The sequence below is a fragment of the Ovis aries genome, chromosome 2 (genome assembly GCF_016772045.2).
Source record: "Ovis aries strain OAR_USU_Benz2616 breed Rambouillet chromosome 2, ARS-UI_Ramb_v3.0, whole genome shotgun sequence".
Lineage (NCBI taxonomy): Eukaryota > Metazoa > Chordata > Mammalia > Artiodactyla > Bovidae > Ovis > Ovis aries.
In genome coordinates, this window is record NC_056055.1 from 15,824,834 (window position 1) to 15,846,495 (window position 21,662).

General features: G+C 38.4%; 1 protein-coding gene across 2 annotated transcripts in view; it reads right to left on the minus strand.

Moving 5' to 3' along the window:
- The window catches only part of RAD23B (RAD23 homolog B, nucleotide excision repair protein), a 44,393-nt gene that overhangs the window by 15,550 nt on the left and 7,181 nt on the right, over positions 1-21,662 (minus strand). For both annotated transcript variants that reach the window (XM_027964140.3, XM_060410812.1), the window contains 4 exons: positions 10,874-10,955; positions 7,737-7,816; positions 4,684-4,952; positions 1,334-1,389 (listed from right to left, as the gene is read on the minus strand). In XM_027964140.3, coding sequence (XP_027819941.1) covers positions 1,334-1,389; positions 4,684-4,952; positions 7,737-7,816; positions 10,874-10,955 — 487 coding nt within the window. The remainder of the gene's footprint in view (positions 1-1,333; positions 1,390-4,683; positions 4,953-7,736; positions 7,817-10,873; positions 10,956-21,662) is intronic.

Here is a 21,662-nt window from a genome sequence, read left to right on the forward strand (position 1 = left end):
GTATCGACGTAAAGACTGGATAAATTAATGACTAAAGGGTAAAGGGATCCTGAGACCATAACAGCAGTTCTAAGAGATGCAGATGTAAAAGGTAAGACACGACCATCAGAGACCACAGCAGGAGTAACTAGAGCTGTGCGTTCCTGGCCTCCTGCCAGGCAGCATCAACGCATTCCAACTGAAGCCTAACAGCAACAGCCAGAGCCTCCAACAGCATCAGGCAGGGGGGAGTGTAGGCTGGTTCCAGCTCTGAGGCTACAGAGCACTTTACACATCCCTGGGTAATCCTGAGCTGTTCCAGAACCTGTGTAACAACTTCCTAAGATTAAGCTTTTACTGTCTGAAATAAGAGTGATTTCTGTTTTCCTGCTTGCTAGACACTAAACCCATACTCGTATGGTAGCAGGGTAATCCCAGAAAAAAGTCCTCACAGGTATGAATGTGGGTTTGGTACACCCAGGTGATCTTAGGTTGATTAAACAACTATTTTGCACCTTTGTGCTTTTTACACGGCAATCAGGGCATCACAGAGTTCAAGCTCAGTTAGGTCAGAGGGCCAGCCGGTATCTTATGTGATACTACTGCTGCTAGAACCTTGCTGCTGCAGCAGCTACACAGAGCACCCAGAAGCCCATCCTCCATTGAAGCTGCACCCCGACCTGCTCCAGTCTTCCACCTCCCCACCATTTCCTGTGGTACAGAAGAGCACCAAAGGGCAGGAGCGGGGCTGCCAGCTAACCACCGACAACAAGCACCTACAGCAGGCACTGTTCCAGGGCAGTCACGGTGTAACCCAGTTACAACTGTAACCCAGGGACAGTTACAATGGGAAACAGGCTACTGGTTCTGACAGACATACATGTGAAGGGAAGACGGAAAGACATTACCCAACAGGTAAAAAGTCAGGATAAAAAGGTATTTTCACTGTAAGTACAATACAAGCAACAAGATGCAGATGGGGACCTACAGGGCTACAACCTGGAATAAAGGCTGGAGATGAATGAATAAAGATGAGATGTGAGACAGATTTAGTAACATCTTACACTCATTTCAAAGACACTTCCTAATAAATGTATACACAGATTAAACTTCATTTTAAAACCCGTATTTAGAAAATGGAAAATATATCTGCTTTAAGGAAAGAAGTATGCTTAACTCTTAACAGCACGATTTAAATGATTCAACATATAGAGCATTAATTTACAAAGTCTTCAGTAACACCAAGTGAATTATTTAAATCATTTAACCACCTGATTATAAGCAACCATGAAAATGATCTAGAGAAATGAAGCCTCTTCCCTCTTATCAAGTAATTCACCATGTAGATGCTTACCAAGTGCACTTGTTGCATCTTCAAAAAGGTTTGACCGAGAAGAATCACCTGATGTACTGTAAAATATTTTCAGAAAATCATGTATCAGAAAGTATGTAAAATTTACCTTAAAGCTTAGTAGCTGTCCAATTTGTACAGACTCTCTGGTTTTAATTAAATGCATAAGTTTGGCTACAGTGTTTAAAAAGGTTTCCAGATTAAAACCCAGAGCTTTATCCATAACATTTATGGCTTGGGAAGAATTTTAATACTCATTCTGTTCTGAAAATCCATCATTTAAAGAACTTACAAATAATCTGTAAGTCAAATCACAGTCAAAGAAACACCAAAAGCTGTACATGATATAGCACATATAGAAACTGTATTTGGCTGGAAAGGCCTTGGAAGTCTTTATATAGTAGAATTTCACTTATATCTTATAGTTAAGTTCCAAACACAGAAACTGCAAGAAAGTATTCAAGCAAGGAACATAGCATAAAAAAAATGCAGAGGCAGGACAGACTCGAGCTATAACCAAGTTTTAAACCAGTTTAAAAGGACTAAGTTTTCACGGGACTTCCTTGGTAGCCCAGTGGCTAAGACTCCACGCTCCCAATGTAAGGGGCCTGGGTTTGATCCCTGCCGGGGAACAAGATCCTACATGCCACAACTAAGAACTGCTGCAGCCAAATAACATTTAAAAAAAAAAAAAAAAAAAAGCAGAGGAGGCATCTCCTGATCTCCCAAATATATTAAAAAACAAAAGGATTAAGTTTTTGTTAGGCAACTGAAGATGAGTCTAGAAAACAAAGTAGACACAAATACAATAATGAAAGACCAGGAAGAGGAGGCCAAAGAAAAATGAGGTTAACAAAACTGGTAAAGACAACAGTTAGCAATTTAAATTACAACATACACAAACACAAGATACACATATACCTGTGTCCCAATTTTACAAACAAAACTCAGTAGACTTCAATCCTGAGAAAACCCCACAGCACCGCAAGACAACGGAAATACCCAACCTTGAATTCATAAATTACAGTATTCTCAGTATCCTTGCATCCCCAGGTGCTGTGGGCAGGGTTACTGTGGCCAAAGTGCCTGGCATCCTAACACTCAACATGACTGGTAAGCATAAAACAATCATTTGGTATAATTTTTAACGTACCTTCATTCACTAATGTGTGGAAGGCAAAACTTCAAAATGAAGTTTCCGAACTACAGTTCAACACTATATATATATACACACACATGTATGTGGAAAAAAGCTCTCCTGCCCTGGACCCCACCCAGAGACAACCGCTACTTCTAGTTTCTATACACTGACTTGTGTTTTGGAATAACTGCATGTCAGAAGAACTACAACTGGCTCAATTTTTCCCAGAGAGGCATGACTTTCCATTTAATTGATCAAATGAAACTAATAAGAATCTGTTTGGCTTCCAATCTTAAAATTCTTTCTGTACGCAAATTTATTAATCATTTCTTTCATGACTTTTTCTGCATTAAGACTGTTTTTCCCATGTTCTCCTCTAGTTTATGATTTCACTTCTACATTAAATCTTTCTCTGTTTAAAGTTTATTTACTCTTTTTTCTTTGGGCCACACTGTGCAGCATATGAGATCTTATTCCCCCACCAGTTAATCAAACCCATGCTGCTTGCAGAGCCCTAACAACTAAGCCACAAGGGAAGTCCATAAAACTTATTTTCATAAGATGACCTCCAGGTAGCTAGACATTTACCCCAACAGCATTTCCCAGAGTGGTCTGAAATTATTTTTATCTTATATTAAGTCCCTGTACGTATATTGGTCTGTCTCTAGACTACTATCTCACCAAGTAGCCATTCTAATAAGAGCCATTCTAAATTTGCAATCGCTACCATGCATAACACAGTTTACTACCTGGCAGAATTAGACCCTTCATTAATGTTCTTTTATAGAACAATCTGTGCTATTTTTGCACACTTTTTTCTTTTTAAACCTTACAGATAACACGGAGATACCATTTAACCACCATTCAAATCTTGATTCTACCTCAACACTCCTCCCCTTCCCCAGAGGAAACCACTGTATCAGTTAGTGTGATGTCCCTCTGCTACTGTTCTCTACACATTAACATGCTTACCCACAGAAAATATGAACATTGTCATGTGGTTTTTGTTTGGTTTAGGTTACTGCCTCTACTGTTCTGCAATCTGCTTCTTTTCACGCGATTAACAAAGCCTTGAAGCCACGTTTATTTAACATGCATATACACTGCATGCTTTACCTGGCCTTCACTACTGGGTATTAGGGCTTCTTAAACTTTAGGAAGCCTAAGAATGCACCAGTTTCACTGTTCAGTTTTTCAAGCTGTGTCTGACTCTTTGAGACCCCATGGACTGCAGCACACCAGGCTTCTCTCTCAGGGACTCTACTAGAATTCACTAGTAGAGCTTGTTAACAGATTTCTAGGACCCACGAGTCGAGAATTCTGATTTATAGAGGTCTGAGGTGGAGCCTAAGAATTAATTTCAAAGTAACTCCCAGCGATGTTGATCCTGGCTAGTTATATTTACTACCACACTACGGAGAATTCCATGGACAGAGGAGCTTGGCCGGCTATAATCCATGGGGTCGCAAAGAGCTGGGCATGACTAAGCAACTATCACTCAACATGAATAAGCACAGGTCTCTAATACGAACAAACAACAAGTCAAGTCATGCTCTTACTAATGGAATTTAAGTTAGTTCCAATCTGTCCTCAATTACAAGCAGTACAGTCCCTGTGCACAAGTTTGGTCTCTCTACAGTAGATATCAAGGAGTGGAATTTGCACTGTAATAGGCAGTTTTTACTGCCATCCACACTTTACAGATGAGGAAAAATCCAAAGATGTTCATTTATTTTCTAAGGTTGCTGCTGCTGCTGCTTCTAAGAGGTTAAGACCAAACAAACGTCAGACCCGAACACAATACCATGTAGCAACTGGAAAAACTTACTGATACGGAAAGACATTGATGATAGATGCGACAACAGTCAAATAATACACAACCAACAATGACTGGGGGACAACGTCAAGCTGTTTATATGTGAAGCTATAATATACTGTCCGGTTATTTTATATAATCTGCTCATTCTTTGGCGTCATTTGTATTTCCTAACTTCTCTATACAAAAGTTTTTTTCCTTTCTCCCTGGGAGAAAAAAAAAAAAAAAAATCCAGATTATGGAAATTTAAACAGACATAAAAAGCATACTATTTTAGTCAGGGTTCAAAGTTTAGATACAAAGTTTGTTGATCCACACAATAATCAAAACAAATACACGCATGAAGTAACTGTTACGAGCACACTCCCACGCAATTTCCTAGAGTCCAGTTCTTACCTGTCAGTCGATGTGGGGGTAGTGGCCACTGGTGTTTCCACGGGCCTCTCTGCAGGCTTCTCTTGTTTTGTTACACTAGCAGGCGCAGGTTCGGAAGATGCTGTCGTTGATGCTGGAGTGACAGAGGCAGGTGTGGGAGCGGGAGCCAGAGTGGGGGCAGGGGCTGGGGCCTGAGTCACAGCCGGTGCTGTGGAGGAACTAACTGTGGTAGTGGTGGCAGAATTTGATTGCTGAGTTGTAGCTGGTGCTGGTGTTGTCACTGCTTTAGGCTAAACACATTACAAAGCAAAATCACACATTACGATAAAATACTACATTATTACCTGACCTCTGGATGCTATAAACAAACAATAACAATACTAATACAAATTTTTAGATTGAAAATAATTTTGTAAGGTAACATAATGAGCGATCAACAGCAGCAATCTGAACCATTATCTATGTTACACATTCAAAGCTGATAAGAGCATATACATCAACTATCAGTCTCAATTAGTTCTGGCCAATGATTTCAGTTTTAGGATCATTATGGAAAAGAATCAAAAAAGCAAATATTTTAAAACATAAAGAATGTGTATATCCAAAATAAACAAATAAATAGAAGAAACACATAATTTACGCCCTAAACTTCATAACTGAAGTTTCTGGTTACAACTTCAAAGTATTTATCGTCATTTGAAAGCATTATGAAAATAACTTCCTTGAAATTAAAGTATAAACAGAAGTATGATTAATGAACATGCCAGATAATCTGCTGTATTTTAGAAGAGGGAAGAAAATCCCAATGTTGATCAGAAGCCAATGGGTTTAAGTACAAAGAGACTAACATTACTTCTGAGATGTATATATAGTTAAACAGAGGCCAAATAATGTTATAACTGCATGTTCAGCACTTTCTGAACTAAAATCAGAGCCATAAGTATTCCCACCAAGCAAAAAGCAGTTACATATGAGTAAAAATCATACTATATGAGTTTTATCTTTCTCCGAAGGCCTATCAATGCTCACGACCTAATTAGTTCATAACTCTCCTAAGGTAAAAAGGTAACTGATTTGCTGGAAGATGAGATTAAAATTCAACATAATTGCCCCAGGTATAAATCAATAAACTGTAAATGAGTGGATTTGTGTCTTATTCTAATTGAGCTAGTATAGAGTGTATTAGAAAAAATGTCTTGTGCAAGGTAGTAGGGGGATGGGATGTAGCATCCCTCCTTTGCCTATATTAAGAGTCTTGAATTTGGCTCTGTAATTTTTATTGCCAACATAATTTCCTGTAAATCATTAATGTTCTATAACTCCAACTAGATAAGAATGTAATTCAAATGCATTATGCCCATTTACTACTTCCCTTAAGATCAATACTGATTTTACATATATATGTTATATATAGTTATATAATATATATATTGTGATTAATATACTACTATAATATACCATGTCCTTAAACCCCACTCTAAATAGTACCAAACCCATCTGCTTTTCAAAGGTCCTCTGCTTAACTTTTGATATTAATAGTTTTTTCTCTCTTCTTTGTAATAAGGGAATTTCTCACTGCTTTCAAAATGTTTAACTGTAGCAGTCTTCTTCCCTTTCTAAAAGCTGGCCTATGTAAAGTAAGAATCTGCTTGGCTCAAAGTAGCTGTTTTTCAAACACATGCACCTATTCTGAGACCCAGCCTGCTTGCTTAGTTATGTTCTTAATACTAAAGGAAATAAGACCATAACAAATACATGTCCAAATGTCTGTGGCTACCAGACATACTATGTATGATAAAATTAAATAAGGGAATATTATTTAGCCCTCAAAAGGACAAATTCTGGCACATGCTACAATATAGACAAACCGTGAAGACATCTTATGAAGGAAAATATTAATAAACAAGTCACAAAAGGAAAAATACTGTATGATTCCACTTATATGAGGTACAAAGTGTAGTCAAATACACAGAAAAGGTAACAGTGGTGTCAGGCTGGGGCACAGCATGGGTATTTACTCTTTAACAGGTACAGAGTTTCAGTTTGGGAAAATGAAAAAGTTTTCGAAATGGATGGTGGTGATGGCTACATAACAACATGAATGTAGTTAATGCCAAGGAGCCATACACTTAAAAATAATTAAATCTGTACATTTTATGTTGTGCATTGTATCAGTTTTTGAAAAAACTAGTTGAGACAAAGTTTCCTCATATGATTCTGTTCATCTGTATTTAAAGTTTAATATTTTTTAAATAATTAAGTGCTTAAATATATATAACAAAATATTTTAAAAATTAACCCCAATACATATGAAATGTTTAACTGTTTTCTGTTTCTTACTATAAAAGCATGCAGTAATTAAAATTCATTTGTTCAACTCTTATTTTCTACTGCATATATTCCTTTGAGACTTTTAAGTTTTTGACAAACTGGTTTTCAATTATTTACTTAAATTTAGTTTGGGTGCTACAAGCAACACTATTCTTAGATTACTAGGAGCTCAGAATTCAGATCGTAATTCAATCTTAAAAATGAGCGTCATAAGTACCACCACTCCTCTATCCGTCTCAACACTCCACTGCATATTTATCTCTCTTTCCCCTTTTCTAGTTTCTAAAAATCTATCTCACTGACTAAAAAATATCACGGAAATTTTTAGTCTATATGCCTTTTTGGCCTTGACGCATTTGTTAGGTCTAGTACATCGTTTAGCCAAGTCCTTTTAAGGCATTCTTAATAAAAACTGTAAAATATGAAACATTCGAAGAATCACATTCTCCAATTACATAATTTGTGATTTTACTAATCCAACAGTACCTAATGATGTTTAACAGGACATTTCATATATCAACTGTTTCAACATATTTAAAATTATGCTCAAACTACAAATACATAAAACTATTAACTTTATGGTTGACTCAAAGCAAACTGTTAACACACTTAATAACTAATAAGTGCATGCCACTATGGATGTATATATACCGTTTTCACTTAAAAATTAAGTGTAAAGACAGACTTGGGATCTTTCTTTAAATTCCCATGGATAAAGATATACACAAGAGGCTGAAACTTACTTTTGTCACCATAACTACCACGAAGTTTTTCTCATCAATTTTATATTCTTTTAGAGCAGTATCATCATTGAGGATTTTTCCTAGTACATTAAGAAAAAAACATATTATTAAAGGCACCATAAACTGTCTTACACTGAGGTTAAAACAATCATAAACATTAATTTTATCAATTAAAACTTTCCGAAAGAAAAACATTAACCAATCTGCCAAGATAAACATAAATGGATACAAAATTAGTTAAGAAGGCATGAGCATCTGACTAAAAGACAGCAAACACATACACTGTTTGTAGATATCTGAATCCCAAGCACTTCTTAAAAATTATTGATAATTAAAAAAAAAAAAGACTTGCTGGGTAAGGAGATATTAACTAGGTCCTGAGAAATGGGAGACCAAATAAAATTCAATTTTGAGATGCTCAAAGATACACCCCCAACCCAGCCTAGGAATGACCTATAAACCCTCTTCATGGAAGGAGAAAAGAACTTCTCACTCCCACAAATACTGGATACCTGCAACACAGAAATGTTTCACTGCCATAAAAAGTAAGATACTCATGACGACTTGGCACACAGAAATGGCAAGATACAGAACTGAGTAAGCCACAGGGACTATACAAGACTTCGGGCATGCAGAACGACAGACGTAAGGTCAGGATTCTTTCAGGTTGCCTTTTCCTTGAAATTAGTTTTCCATTTTTAAAGTTACTGAATCAAAAGCTGCAAGCATTAAGACAAAAGGCAACAGTGTCTCTGTCTGCAAAGGAATGAAAAAAACAGCCAAGAGTAGGAACCAGAAATTCTAGTTTTATATCTGCCACCAACTACCCATGCCTCTTCAGGCTTCCGAATCCTCATCACAGGGCTGGTGTTTCTCTAAACTACCTCAGTTAAGAAAGTACTACAAAATCTCTATCTTAAAGACAAGAATCCAGGGGTAAGCCAAGATCCATCTTACTGACATCCGCAATCAAAGTGCTCAGTATTTCTTCTAAAGAACACAGAGAAGCGTTTTCTCCACAAAATTCACCTATTAAATCTATTTTTCACACACACTTTCCTGGTTACTGTGCAACTTCCTATTCGCATCCTTTGTTCCTTTTTAATTGGGTCATTCTTTTCCCTATTGATTTGTCAAGAGCTCTTCATATAATCTGAATAATAATCTTTTTTTCCTGTCATTTATTGCAGTGTCTTTTGACATAAGGTTTTCTATATTCTTCAGTCAATTTTGGTATTTTATTTAAAAACAGATAAACTTGTGGCTTCCCTGGTGGTCCAGTGGTTAAGAATCCACTTTTCAATGCAAGGGACACTGGGTCAATCCCTGGTCCCAGATGACCTGGCGTGCCACGGAGCAGCTAAGCCTGCAAGCCACCCTATTGCGCCCAAGTGCTGCAACTACTGGAGGCCCTGTGCCTCCAGTCTGTACTCCACAGCAAGAGAAGCCACTGCAGTGAGAAGCCCACACCCCACGGGAACAGCAGCCCCTGCTCCCGACAACCGGAGGAAGCCCACGCGCCACGATGAGACCTACCATAGCCAAGAAATAAAATAACATTTCAACAGATTACAGAAGATGCTCAGTTTGATGGGAAAGCTAAAGAAAACACACGCAGAACAATAAAATTGGACCCCTATCTTATACCACTCACAATGATTAACTTGAAATGGATCAAAACTTAAACATAAGGACTGTTACCATAAAACTTCTGAAAGAAAACGTAGGGAAGAAAACCAGCAATTGTGGCTTTACCGACAATTTTTTGGGTATCACAAAGAAAGCCCACACACCCAAAATTCGACAAATGGACTACATCAAACTCAAAAGCTTCTGCATAGCAAAATAGAAAATTAACAAAATGAAAAGAATTCTACAGAATGGGAGAAAAATTTCAAAAACCATGTGAGTTATGTGGCTAATATCCAAAATACATAAAGAACTCAATAACAAAAACCCCAAACAATCTGTTTAAAAACTGGCAGATTAAATATAAATCAACATTTCTCCACAGAAGATGTGGAAATGGTCAAGAGACAGATGAAAAGATGCTCAACACTACTAAGCATCAGGGAAATGTAAATCAAAGCAAGACACTACCTTTCATCTGTTAGAACAGCTTGATGAAGGAGACAAGCGGGGCTGGTGAGGTTATGGTGAAAAAACAATCTTTATTCACGGTTGGCGGGAATGTAAACTGGTCCAACCACTACGGAGAATATGGAGGCTCCTTAAAAAGTTAAAACTAGATCCACCGTGTGACCCACTGTGTGTATGAGCTATGTCTTTCTTATCCATTCGTCCCTTGGTGGCCGTCTTGGATTGTTTCCACATCTTAGCTATTGTGAATAGTGCTGCTGCAGACATGGGAGGGTACACGTCTTGTCAGAATCCTGTCCTCACTTCTCTGGGTACATACAGTATTATTCGACCACGAGGAAGACAGTCACTTCCTATCTGCAACATGAATGGACCCTGTGAACATTATGCTAAGCAAGGTAAGTCAAGCACAGTATGCTATCACTTATATGTGGAAATGTATGTGGAATTTAAAACTGAACTTAAAAAAAGTTATTTTACCTTGGTGGTTACCAAGGGTTTGGGACATAGGGGAGATAAGAGTGATCGTGTTTAAGAGCACAGACTTGTAATGAGTATTAAATAAGACATAGAGATCTAATGCACAGTATAATGAATACAGACAATAATATTGTTAATTCTGTAATGTGGTAAATATCACTACAACAGCAATCATATTACAATATGTATCAGAGTTAACACTTTGTACACTTTACACTTAAACAATGTCACACAAAGTAATTCAATAACATTTTTTAATTCAAAAAACAAAGCAAAACAAATACAGCCAGTTACACAATGCTTATGAAAGAAAAAATTAACAAGCAAAACTAACATCACTGGATGGAGAAATACATAAAGCAAATGTGAAAATGAGAGGACTGAATGTTAATAAAATAACATTCAAATGACTGTTCAATCTCTGCTTTTATCTCTACAATGTTTCTGACAGAATCAATTTGTATATGCTACAATTCTTAAGATGGCAATTTCTAAAACTAAAAGAATATCACAGTACACATGAAAATGGCATGTTAATTTCAGTACTTAATTCATACCTGCATAAATTAACTTTTGACCTGCTACAGGAAAGGCATCTTTACCCTTTTCGGATTCAATCTTCTCTTTCAGTGCTCTCACCTACGGGAAAAATGTTAAAATATTTGAAAAAAATCTAAACAAAGGAAAATCCAGAATGTGAACAAAGGATGCAATATAAAAAGTTTATACATATTATTGATTCCAAAAACTTAAAAGATCATGTCTTCATAATATTATGTAAAAAAATTCTATTGATAACCCATACTATTAGATATGGTTAAGTATAAACTGTTTTACCATCTGTTACACAGATTTTTTTTCCTTAAAAGAGTTTCTTAGCTGACTTTAAAAATCTATTCAAAATAAATGTTTCAAAAGCAGAAACTATGATTCTCATTATAAAGTTTATGGGTTTATTTCCCACAGAGTAGGAAAGTAAAGAAAAGCTCTCTAATTTAAAGGTTTAAGAAATAAGGTGGTCTTGTCTACAATGATAAAAAGCAAGTTAAATGTGAATATCAAAAGCAAATTATTTACCTTAAAAGTGGCTAATGTTTCATTATAATCACTTGAGGGAGCTTAATAAAGATCAATTAAAACATAATTTCTGAGTGTGGGTCTGGACATCAGTATTTTGTAAAAGTTTCACAGCTGATTTCAAAGTCTGGCCAAGGTTGAGAGCCACTGTATTACTTAAATGATCTTGAACAAGTTGCTCAGTTTTTCTCAGCATCAGTCTCATCTATACAGAGGGACTGGAATGGATCATCTTTGTGGTTTTTGATCTCTAAAATTACACTACAACAGGTTAATCATGAAGTACTCAGACAACAAATGTAAATTATTTCCGAAGTAGGGTGGCAAAGAAGTTAAAAAAAGAGAGACATCATAAAACTAAATTTCACTTACTGCCCAAGAATCAAGGGGGAAAATCTCATTTCTTTCAATTCCCAGAATACTTCTGAAAATTGTACAAGTTGATAGTTCTGAGCTTTACATGGAAAATTGTCATGGATACAAAAGGGAAGGCTCCTCCCCAAATCACACTGTTACTATTAATGTAAGTAGTAGCTGAAATCAAAACCCAGACCTTCTGACTCCAAGCTTTAGAGCAGCGTATTTTGCAAATGTCACATAAATCACCCTTGCTATACTTATCATCTTCCTGAAGTGGGTCAGTAGCATCACTGCTATTCTGTTATTTCCGAAAGTGGAAACCCGTCACAAGAATCTCAACCACTAAATATATATATATGAGTACGAGAGGGAAAGTAGAGCAAACAACAACAAAACACCCCTCCAATCACTTTATTACTAAATAACACTGCTTCAAAGAAACCAACACTGTGATTAAAGAATACTAAGAAATAACAATGAGAACTCTATATGCATTAATACCTATATGATGTGATTTAAAAAGTAATCACAGACTAACACTAAACATTTATTATTGAACCAAAATTAACAAACTAAGCATGTAATCACTGCAGATGGTGACTGCAGCCATGAAATTAAAAGACACTTACTCCCTGGAAGGAAAGATATGACGAACCTAGACAGCATCTTAAAGAGCAGAGACATTACTTTGCCAACAAAGGTCCATCTAGTCAAGGCTATGTTTTTCCAGTGGTCATGATGTGAGAGTTGGACTGTGAAGAAAGCTGAGCGCCAAAGAATTGATGCTTTTGAACTGTGGTGTTGGAGACGACTCTTGAGAGTCCCTTGGACTGCAAGGAGATCCAACCAGTCCATCCTAAAGGAGATCAGTCCTGGGTTTCATCGGAAGGACTGATGTTGAAGCTGAAACTCCAATACTTTGGCTACCTGATGCAAAGAGCTGACTCATTTCAAGAGACCCTGATGCTGGGAAAGATTGAGGGCAGGAGGAGAAGGGGATGACAGAGGATGAGATGGTTGGATGGCATCACCGACTCGATGGACATGGGTTTGGGTGGACTCCGGGAGATGGTGATGGACAGGGAGGCCTGGCGTGCTGCAATTCATGGGGTCGCAAAGTCGGACACCACTGAGCGACTGAACTGAACTGAAGAAGAAAAGCTCAACCTCATTAATTACCAGAAGCACAAAGTTCAATGTCAGATTATCATTAATCCAATAATGGTCACACTGGAAAAGACTGTCTTGAATAATTTTTGGTGTTAAGTGTGAAGAGAAGGATATACTTTCAGAATGAGAGTATCAAATGATATAATGTTTTGTGGACAATATGCCAAAATGTCTCATTGGCAGAGGGTGTGTGGGAGGGTGTGTGTAGATTCAACCTGGCAATACCACTTTGGGTCATGCATCAAAGAAAACTGGAGAGCTAGACTTTGGAACCAGGTTCACTGACCCGTCCAAGCTTCTGGCCTTATTCCTTTACCTCAAGCCAATGATCTTCACTTCCAACCCATTTAAGTCATCTACTCACAGTCATTCAGAACACAGGTTGAATCTCATCATCCCCAAAATGCTCTTCAAAATTATAACAGTGCTGATCTCGTCCCATCAACTCTCTCAGTAACTGTTCACCACACCTGGTCTCGCATTCCATTCCAACTCTGGTCCCCCGAGCCTCTCCTTTTGTTCCAGCTCTGTTCAGCTTAGACAAGAATGCCACTGCTTCTGTCACTCCTAACACCACACGCTTGTCTTCCTACTGCTCCTGCCAGGCAAATTTCCACATATGGAGCAACACAACTGAATTTCCCAGTACTCAAAAACTGACATCAACCACTCTGTGGTGTCATACTCTTCTACGTTACTTAGCTAACAAACTTCACCTGTAATACCTAACCAGCTACCTAGCCACATTCACAGTCTTCTAAATGTTACTGAAGAAGAGGAAAGACACTCCCAATCTTTCTGTTCCCCTGGTTAGCCCTCTCTTCCATCCTCCAAGACATTGCTGTTTCAAATCTGTACTCTCCTCTAAATTTGATTCCCAACACTTGCCCCCTCCACACAGATGACTACTTTCTACTTCATTCAAGACACAGACAACACTCCAGGAGCTCACACTCTCAACTTGCTGTTTCCAAACTGACACATGGGTTTTTCGCATCCAGATTTACCTGATCTCCGTTTCTTCTCTACTACATGAAAGGTATCCCTCTCTTCAAATCTAATTCCTGTTGTCCCTCCAGTACCTTGCTGAATTCGTTATACTTCCTATCCCCTCATCCACTTTTATTTTCAACCTCTCCCTCAAAGCCAGTTCACTTACATTCACATTTACACAGACCTAATTCTCTATCATCTTAAAAAAACCCCTCCCCCAATCTCTCCCCTGCTAGTTACACTCTCCTCCCTTTAGTCTCAAGCAATTTCCAAAAAAGTTAACTACACATTGCTTTTACTTACTCACAACTGCATACTTCTTACTCAAGAGTGCAATACAATGCAGATAAACTGAAGCATGGACTTTGTTCTCATTTTGCTGCGTATTTTCTGCAGCAGCGCTACTCCTACAATGACAATAAGGTGGCCTCCCCAGTACCCCTGAATTTAGCAGCATCAGCCCCCGACGCGTCTTAATCCTTCTCCATAGTATTTCTTGACCTCTCTGTCACGGCTGACAGCACTGACCCACTTCTCCCTTTCACACTGTCTTACTTTGGATTCCGTAACACTGAACTGCTCCAGGTCTCCTCCTACCTCTGCTCCCTCCCTTCTGAAATCCCCTCCTGGCCCAGACCTTTAAGGGTTACTCAAGGCCATGCTTTTGACTGAATTTTCTTTTACACACTCTTCCAGGATAATCGATCTCATCTACTTCTAGTTTTAAGAACCAACTGGATGTCACCTGTATCTCTAGCCCAGTTCTCCCTTGACCTTCAGTTTTGCATATCCAACTCTACTAGAAACCTTCACCGGATATCCCATAGGCATTTGAACCAGAATGTATTTGCTGAAGGATGGTTTCTAGACTACTTTAAGTTTTCTCTAACCCAATCAAGCTGAGCACCATTTTGAAACAGCTTATACTTCAGAAAAGCCTTCTTTTCAGTTCTTGTGAAGTAGGAAAAGTTAGCAACTCTTGCACGTGGCTTCTCCGGGAAAGGTTATGTCCAGCAGCCAATGTAGTTACAACTCCTTTAACACAGTCAACAAGAGTCCAAAATGCAGTACTTGAGTGCAACCTCAAAAATGACAGAGTGATCTTTGTTCATTTCCAAGGCAAACTATTCAGTACCACAGTAATCCAAGTCTACGACCCAACCCCTAATGCTGAAGAAGCAGAAGTGGAACGGTTCTATGAAGACCTACAAGACCTTCCAGAACTAACACCAAAAAAAGGTGTCCTTTTCATCATAGGGGACTGGAATGCAAAGTAGGAAGTCAAGAGATACCCAGAGTAACAGGCAAGTTTGGCATTGGAGTACAAAATGAAGCAGGGCAAAGGCTAACAGTTTTGCCCAGACAACACATAGCAAACACCCTCTTCCAACAACACAAGAGATGACTCTACACATGGACATCACCAGATGGTCAATGTCGAAACCAGATGGATTATATTCCTTGCAACTGAAGATGGAAAAGCTCTATACAGTCAGCAAAAACAAGATCAGGAGCTGACTGTGCCTCAGATCATGAACTCCTTATTGCAAAATTCAGACTTAGATTGAAGAAAGTAGGGAAAACCACTAGACCGTTAAGGTATAACCTAAATTAATTTCCTTACGATTATACAGTTGAAGTGACAGATTCAAGGGATTAGATGTGATAGACAGGGTGCCTGAAGAATTGTGGACGGAGGGAGGTTCGCAACATTGTATAGGAGGCTGTGATTAAAACCATCCCCAAGTAAAAGAAATTCAAAAGGCAAAATGTCTAAGGAGAGCTTACAAATAGCTGAGAAGAAGAAAAGCAAAAGACGAAAGAGAAAAGGAAAGATATATCCATCTGAATGCAGAGTTCTAAAGAACAGCAAGGAGAGATAAGAAAACCTTCTGCAGTGATCAATGAAAAGAAATAGAGAACAGAATGGGAGAGACTTGAGAACTCTTCAAGAAAATCAGAGATACCAAGGGAACATTTCATGTAAAGATGGGCTCAATAAAGGACAGAAACGGTATGGACCTAACAGAAGCAGAAGATACTAATAAGAGGTGCCAAGAATACACAGAAGAACTATACAAAAAAATCATCATGACCCAGATAATCACGATGGTGTGATCACTGACCTAGAGCCAGATACCCTGGAATGCAAAGTCATGTGGGCCTTAGGAAGCATCATTGTGAACAAAGTTCATCATTATGAACAAAGAAGTGGAGGTGATGGAATTCCAGCTGAGCTCTTTCAAATCCTAAAAGATGATGTTGTGAAAGTGCTGCACTCAGTATGTCAGCAAATTTGGAAAACTCAGCAGGGGCCACAGGACTGGAAAAGGTCAGTTTTCATTCCAATCCCAAAGAAAGGCAATGCCAAAGAATGCTCAAACTACTGCACAATTGCACTCATCTCACACGCTAGCAAAATTATGCTCAAAATTCTCCAAGCCAGGCTTCAACAGTCAATGAACCATGAACTTCCAGGTATTCAAGCTGGATTTAGAAAAGGCAGAGGAACCAGAGATCAAGTTGCCAACATATATCAGATCATAGAAAAAGCAAAAGAATTCCAGAAAAACATCTACTTCTGCTTCACTGACTACACTAAAGCCTCTGACTGTGTGGACCACAACAAAATGTGGAAAATTCTTCAAGAGATGGGAATACCAGACCACCTGACCTGCCTCCTGAGAAATCTGTATGCAGGTCAAGAAGCAACAGTTAGAACTGGACATGCAACAACAGACTGGTTCCAAACAGGAAAAGAAGTACGGCAAGGCTGTATATTGTCACTCTGCTTATTTAACTGATATGCAGAGTACGTTGTACAAAATGTTGGGTTGGATAAAGTACAAGCTGGAATCAAGATTGTCAGGAGAAATATCAATAACCTCAGATATGCAGGCTATACCACTCTTATGGCAGAAAGTGAAGAGGAAATAAACAGGCTCTTGATGAAAGTGAAAGAGGAAGAGCGAAAAAGCTGGCTTCCGTGCAGTTCAGATCAGTTCAGTCGCTCAGTCGTGTCCGACTCTTTGCGACCCCATGAATTGCAGCACGCCAGGCCTCCCTGTCCATCACCATCTCCTGGAGTTCACTCAGACTCATGTCCATCGAGTCCGTGATGCCATTCAGCCATCTCATCCTCGGTCGTCCCCTTCTCCTCCTGCCCCCAAAAGTCAACATTCAAAAAATTAAGATCATGGCATCCAGTTCCATCACTTCATGGCAAATAGATGGGGAGACAACGGAAACAGTGAGAGACTGTATTGTCTTGGGCTCCAAAATCACTGCAGATGGTGACTGCAGCCATGAAATTAATAGACACTTGCTTCTTGAAAGAAAAGCTATGATCAACCTAGACAGAATATTAAAAAGCAGAGACATTACTTTGCCAGCAAAGGTCCATCTAGTCAAAGCTATGGTTTTTCCAACAGTCACATATGAATGTGAAAGTTGGACCATAAAGAAAGCTGAGTGCCGAAGAATTGATGCTTTTGAACTGTGGTGTTGGAAAAAGACTCTTGAGAGTCCCCTGGATTGCAAAGAGAGCAAACCAGTCCATCCTAAAAGAAAGCAGTCCTGAATATTCATTGGAAGGAATGATGCTGAAATTGAAGCTCCAATACTTTGGCCACCTGATGCAAAGAACTGACTCACTGGGAAAGACCCTGATGCTGGGAAAGACTGAAGGCAGGAGAAGGGGACGACAGAGGATGAGATGGTTGGATGGCATCACCGACTCGATGGACATGAGTTTGAGCAAGCTCTGGGAGTTAGTGAAGGACAGGAAAGCCTGGCATGCTGCAGTCCATGGGGTCATAAAGAGTAAAACATGACTGAACGACTGAACTGAACTGTGCTGAGCCCCGTGTCAATGCTTCCATTAAGTCGTCTCAAAAGGATGGGCCTAATACTAAGCACTACGATCAGAGTCAACAACAAGTTTCTCCTGGCTGAAGCAGGGATATGGAACTATACTTTCATTTTGCTGCTTATTTCCCCCTAGATAAAGGATGGTAGTTTATCACTGATTAGAGACAGAATATGGTTAAGACTCAAGAAATCTATTTTTTTTTCTTAGCCACACACTTCTCTTTTATGAAGTTGTACATTTTAAAAGAAAAACATACTCAACACCTTCTACTAAATATAGCTAACATCGCTTTTTTTACCCAAAAGGGAGACAATCGTAATAGTTTATTGAAAAAAGCCAACGCAAAAGCAGATCAGTTACCCTTTTCATCCCATTCTGTTCTGAGGTAGTTGTCTCTCACTTCTCCAATATTCCTTACATTAAATCCAGTGGTTCCAACTTATCATCTAACTACTTTCCAATGTGAACACTATATTGTATCCCATGACACTATCTTAGTTCAGGCCAACCACCATTAAACGTAGTTATTGCCACGAATTTAAGTTGTATGTTTCAGATATAAAAGTAACGTCTTTTAAACCTTATCTCCATAGTACTATGATGTTTTGCAAGTCAGTCTTCCTACACATCACTTAGTTCATGGGTGCTAATACTTACCATGTGTCAGGCAGTGTACAAAGAGCCTCACAACATTTACCTCATTTACTCTGTGTTAGTTCTCTATTTGAATCCTGGCTGGTTATTCAGACAGACTTAGTATTTGAAAACAACAAATACTGCTGAGATTTGTGAACACTGATGCAGGCATTTTTGAGGCAATCTGCCATCCTTTGACCCAAAAATTTCACGTCTAAGAATCAATACTAAAGGGATGTTCACATAAATACTTCAAAGATACATGAACAAAATATGTGTAGTACACTACTTATTATAATACTGCAAACAACCCTAAATATCCATCAATGATGAAGTGGTAAAACACATTATTGCTCATGCATACAGCCGTACAGTTATACAATACAGTAAGAACACTGACTATATAAAGAAATTCACAGAACGCATGTACATTAGAATGACTGGAAGAAATATTTACAATTATCTTTAAGGACAAAAGCAATGGATTTTTAAATACACGGTGTTGTTTTTATGTATTATATGCACACATTTTTCTGGGGGTGGGGGGGAGACAAGCAGCACATACAGAATTCAACAGTGGTTACTTAGACCAGGGACCTAAAGCCTTTTGCTCTTTACTTTATACACTTTACTTACCATAACAAGTCTCGATTGTTTTTAGTAATGAGGGGAAATTTAAATAGTTTAAAAGAAAAAACACCTTGTGGTACCCTCTTCCAACCATTACTAATATTACACAAGAATACACTGCAATTTATGAGATCTCACTAAAGCAGAAAATTCTGGATAGTAGTTTGAACACTACATAGCTTAGCAAATTAAAAAATTAGTAACAGCAAATAAGTTTTAGCCATTAACTATTATGTATGTGTTAGTCACTCAGTCGAGTCTGACTCTTTGCAACCCCATGAACTGTAGCCTGTCAAGCTCCTCTGTCCATGAATTTTCCAAAAAGAGTACTGGAATGAGTTGCCATTCCCTTCTCCAGGGTATCTTCCCAATCCAGAGATTGAACCTGGGTCTCCCACATTGCAGGCAGATTCTTAACCATCTGAGCCACCAGGGAAGCCCCCATTAGCAAAAGGAAACAGAGACCTAAAGCAAAATGTTTACAAAAGGATTTCATACATTTACACTATGGGCAAAGCTTTTTCCTTTTTGGTTCCTTGGGCGGTATCCTTTCATTTGAGAAACTAGTGCAGGCACCAAAGAGTATTTCCTGGATTTTTCCCACAAAGCAGGTTTCAGGTAATTCTAAGTACAGAACTGATTATGAAGATGTCAGCTGACATTAATGCAACAGGAAAAATCTTCCCACTGGACCAAAGGAACGAAAAAATGTGGCACAATCTTTTTTTTTTAACTGAAAAAATAATTCAGATTACAGTATTAACAACGTGCGGACAATAGTAAACAAAGGCAGTAACCCTCATTCTCAAATTAGGGTTACGATCTAGAAGTTACTATTTTAAGTATAATTCGAAATTCATAATCCATTCTCCCCCAACAGAATGATGATTCTCCCCCAACTATGATGATTAAGCTCCTAAAGCAAAGTACTCAAAGTGTTAGTCGCTCAGTTGTGTTCAACTCTATATAACCGAGAGCTGTTGAATTGCAGCCCTCCAGGCTCCTCTGTCCATGGAATTCTCCAGGCAAGAATACTGGAGTGGGCAGCCATTCCCTTCTCCAGGGGAATCTTCCCAGTCTGGGTCTCCAGCATTGCAGGCAGACTTTTTACTGTCTGAGCCATCAGGGAAGCCCCTGGTAACCAACAGCAGCTACTAATTTCTTTCTTTTTTTTTTTTTTTTTGTAAATAAAAAAAGTCTCTCTATTTATGCCAGTTTAATCTATTCTACAATATTATGAATACATTCCTAACAGTATGGTCTCATCAAGATCAAAACAGACACAGACTTTGAAGACAGTAAAGCAGAAACTCCCAAGTTACCTGTAAATTTTAAAGTTTCTATATAGGCAGAGAACAGATCTAATACACTACAGAAAAAGCCACCCACCTAATACAACCGGACAAGCAGAGGGCAGGACAGAGGGAGAAACAACAACTGCTATCCACCTGCTCAAGCATCAAGGACCTAGTCACACATACTAGTCATTTGTAGCTGGTCTACTTCCTCTGCTGGAATAGGTATACATAATGTTAAAGGGTTTATAAAGTTCATTCCACTATAAAATTAGCTGTCAGAGAGCCAAATACAAGGAATGTATTTATCCAAACTTACAGGGAACAGACATGTGGTGTCCTTCAGCAGGATTCACTGTTCTATACCAAGTTTAAATTTATAACATTTCTTTCCAAAAGCAACAGAAATTTTATATACTATCAAATAATCTCAATTTCAAGCCTAAAATGGCAGAATACTGCTCTCAACACTGAAGTTGCTTGCTATATCAAGCTGAGAAAATAAAGATATCTCATACAAACCATGTTCAAAAAGGACAGTGGAAAAAAAACACTGATCACAGTGAATGGAAAACTGATAAAGACAGGATTTGTTTTTTAAAAAATTGCATAGATTTCTGATTTCACAATTTACCCGAATTTTCAGATCCATGATCTCATCTGATTTTCACACCAACTCTATGAGGAAGGCAGGTAAATTACTATTACTCCCATTTTACCCATGAGAAAACAGATTTAAGTACTATACCACACTCAAAGATACAAGGCAACTACAAAGTGGTAAAAAGCTCTCCTCTATCTTAGGAATGGTATGATGTATTTGAAAGAGCAAGATGTTAAAAAGAAAAAAAGGGCAAACAGATTCAAGAGCTACTCTTGGGTTCTGCTGTAAGGAAGAGGGGGAAACGGGACAGCAGACAAATGTGGAGACAAGGGAGGGTTTTATTAAAACAAGGACACGGTTTAGAAAGCTCTAGAAATGGAAAAATCAATGATGAAGAAAAGGAGAACTGATGGAGTGATGTCCTTTATAAATGAGAGTTTAGGATGTTGTGGGAAAGTGAAGGAACTAGCCTTAGATAGCACTATCCACAAAACAAAGCTATCTCCACAATAAAGAGAGGCTGTCGGGTAGGGAACTCTGCTAGGATCTTGAGTAAGTTCTGTCCTGACAGTTTCTATGTTCTCAATAAAATCTCAGATCTAGGGTCAACTGAAAATAAAGAGTGGAGATGACATGAAATGTGCCTATGACACCAGAAAAATGAATTGACTAGTAAAATGTGCAACTGCCAGTACGAAGGGCTTGACGAT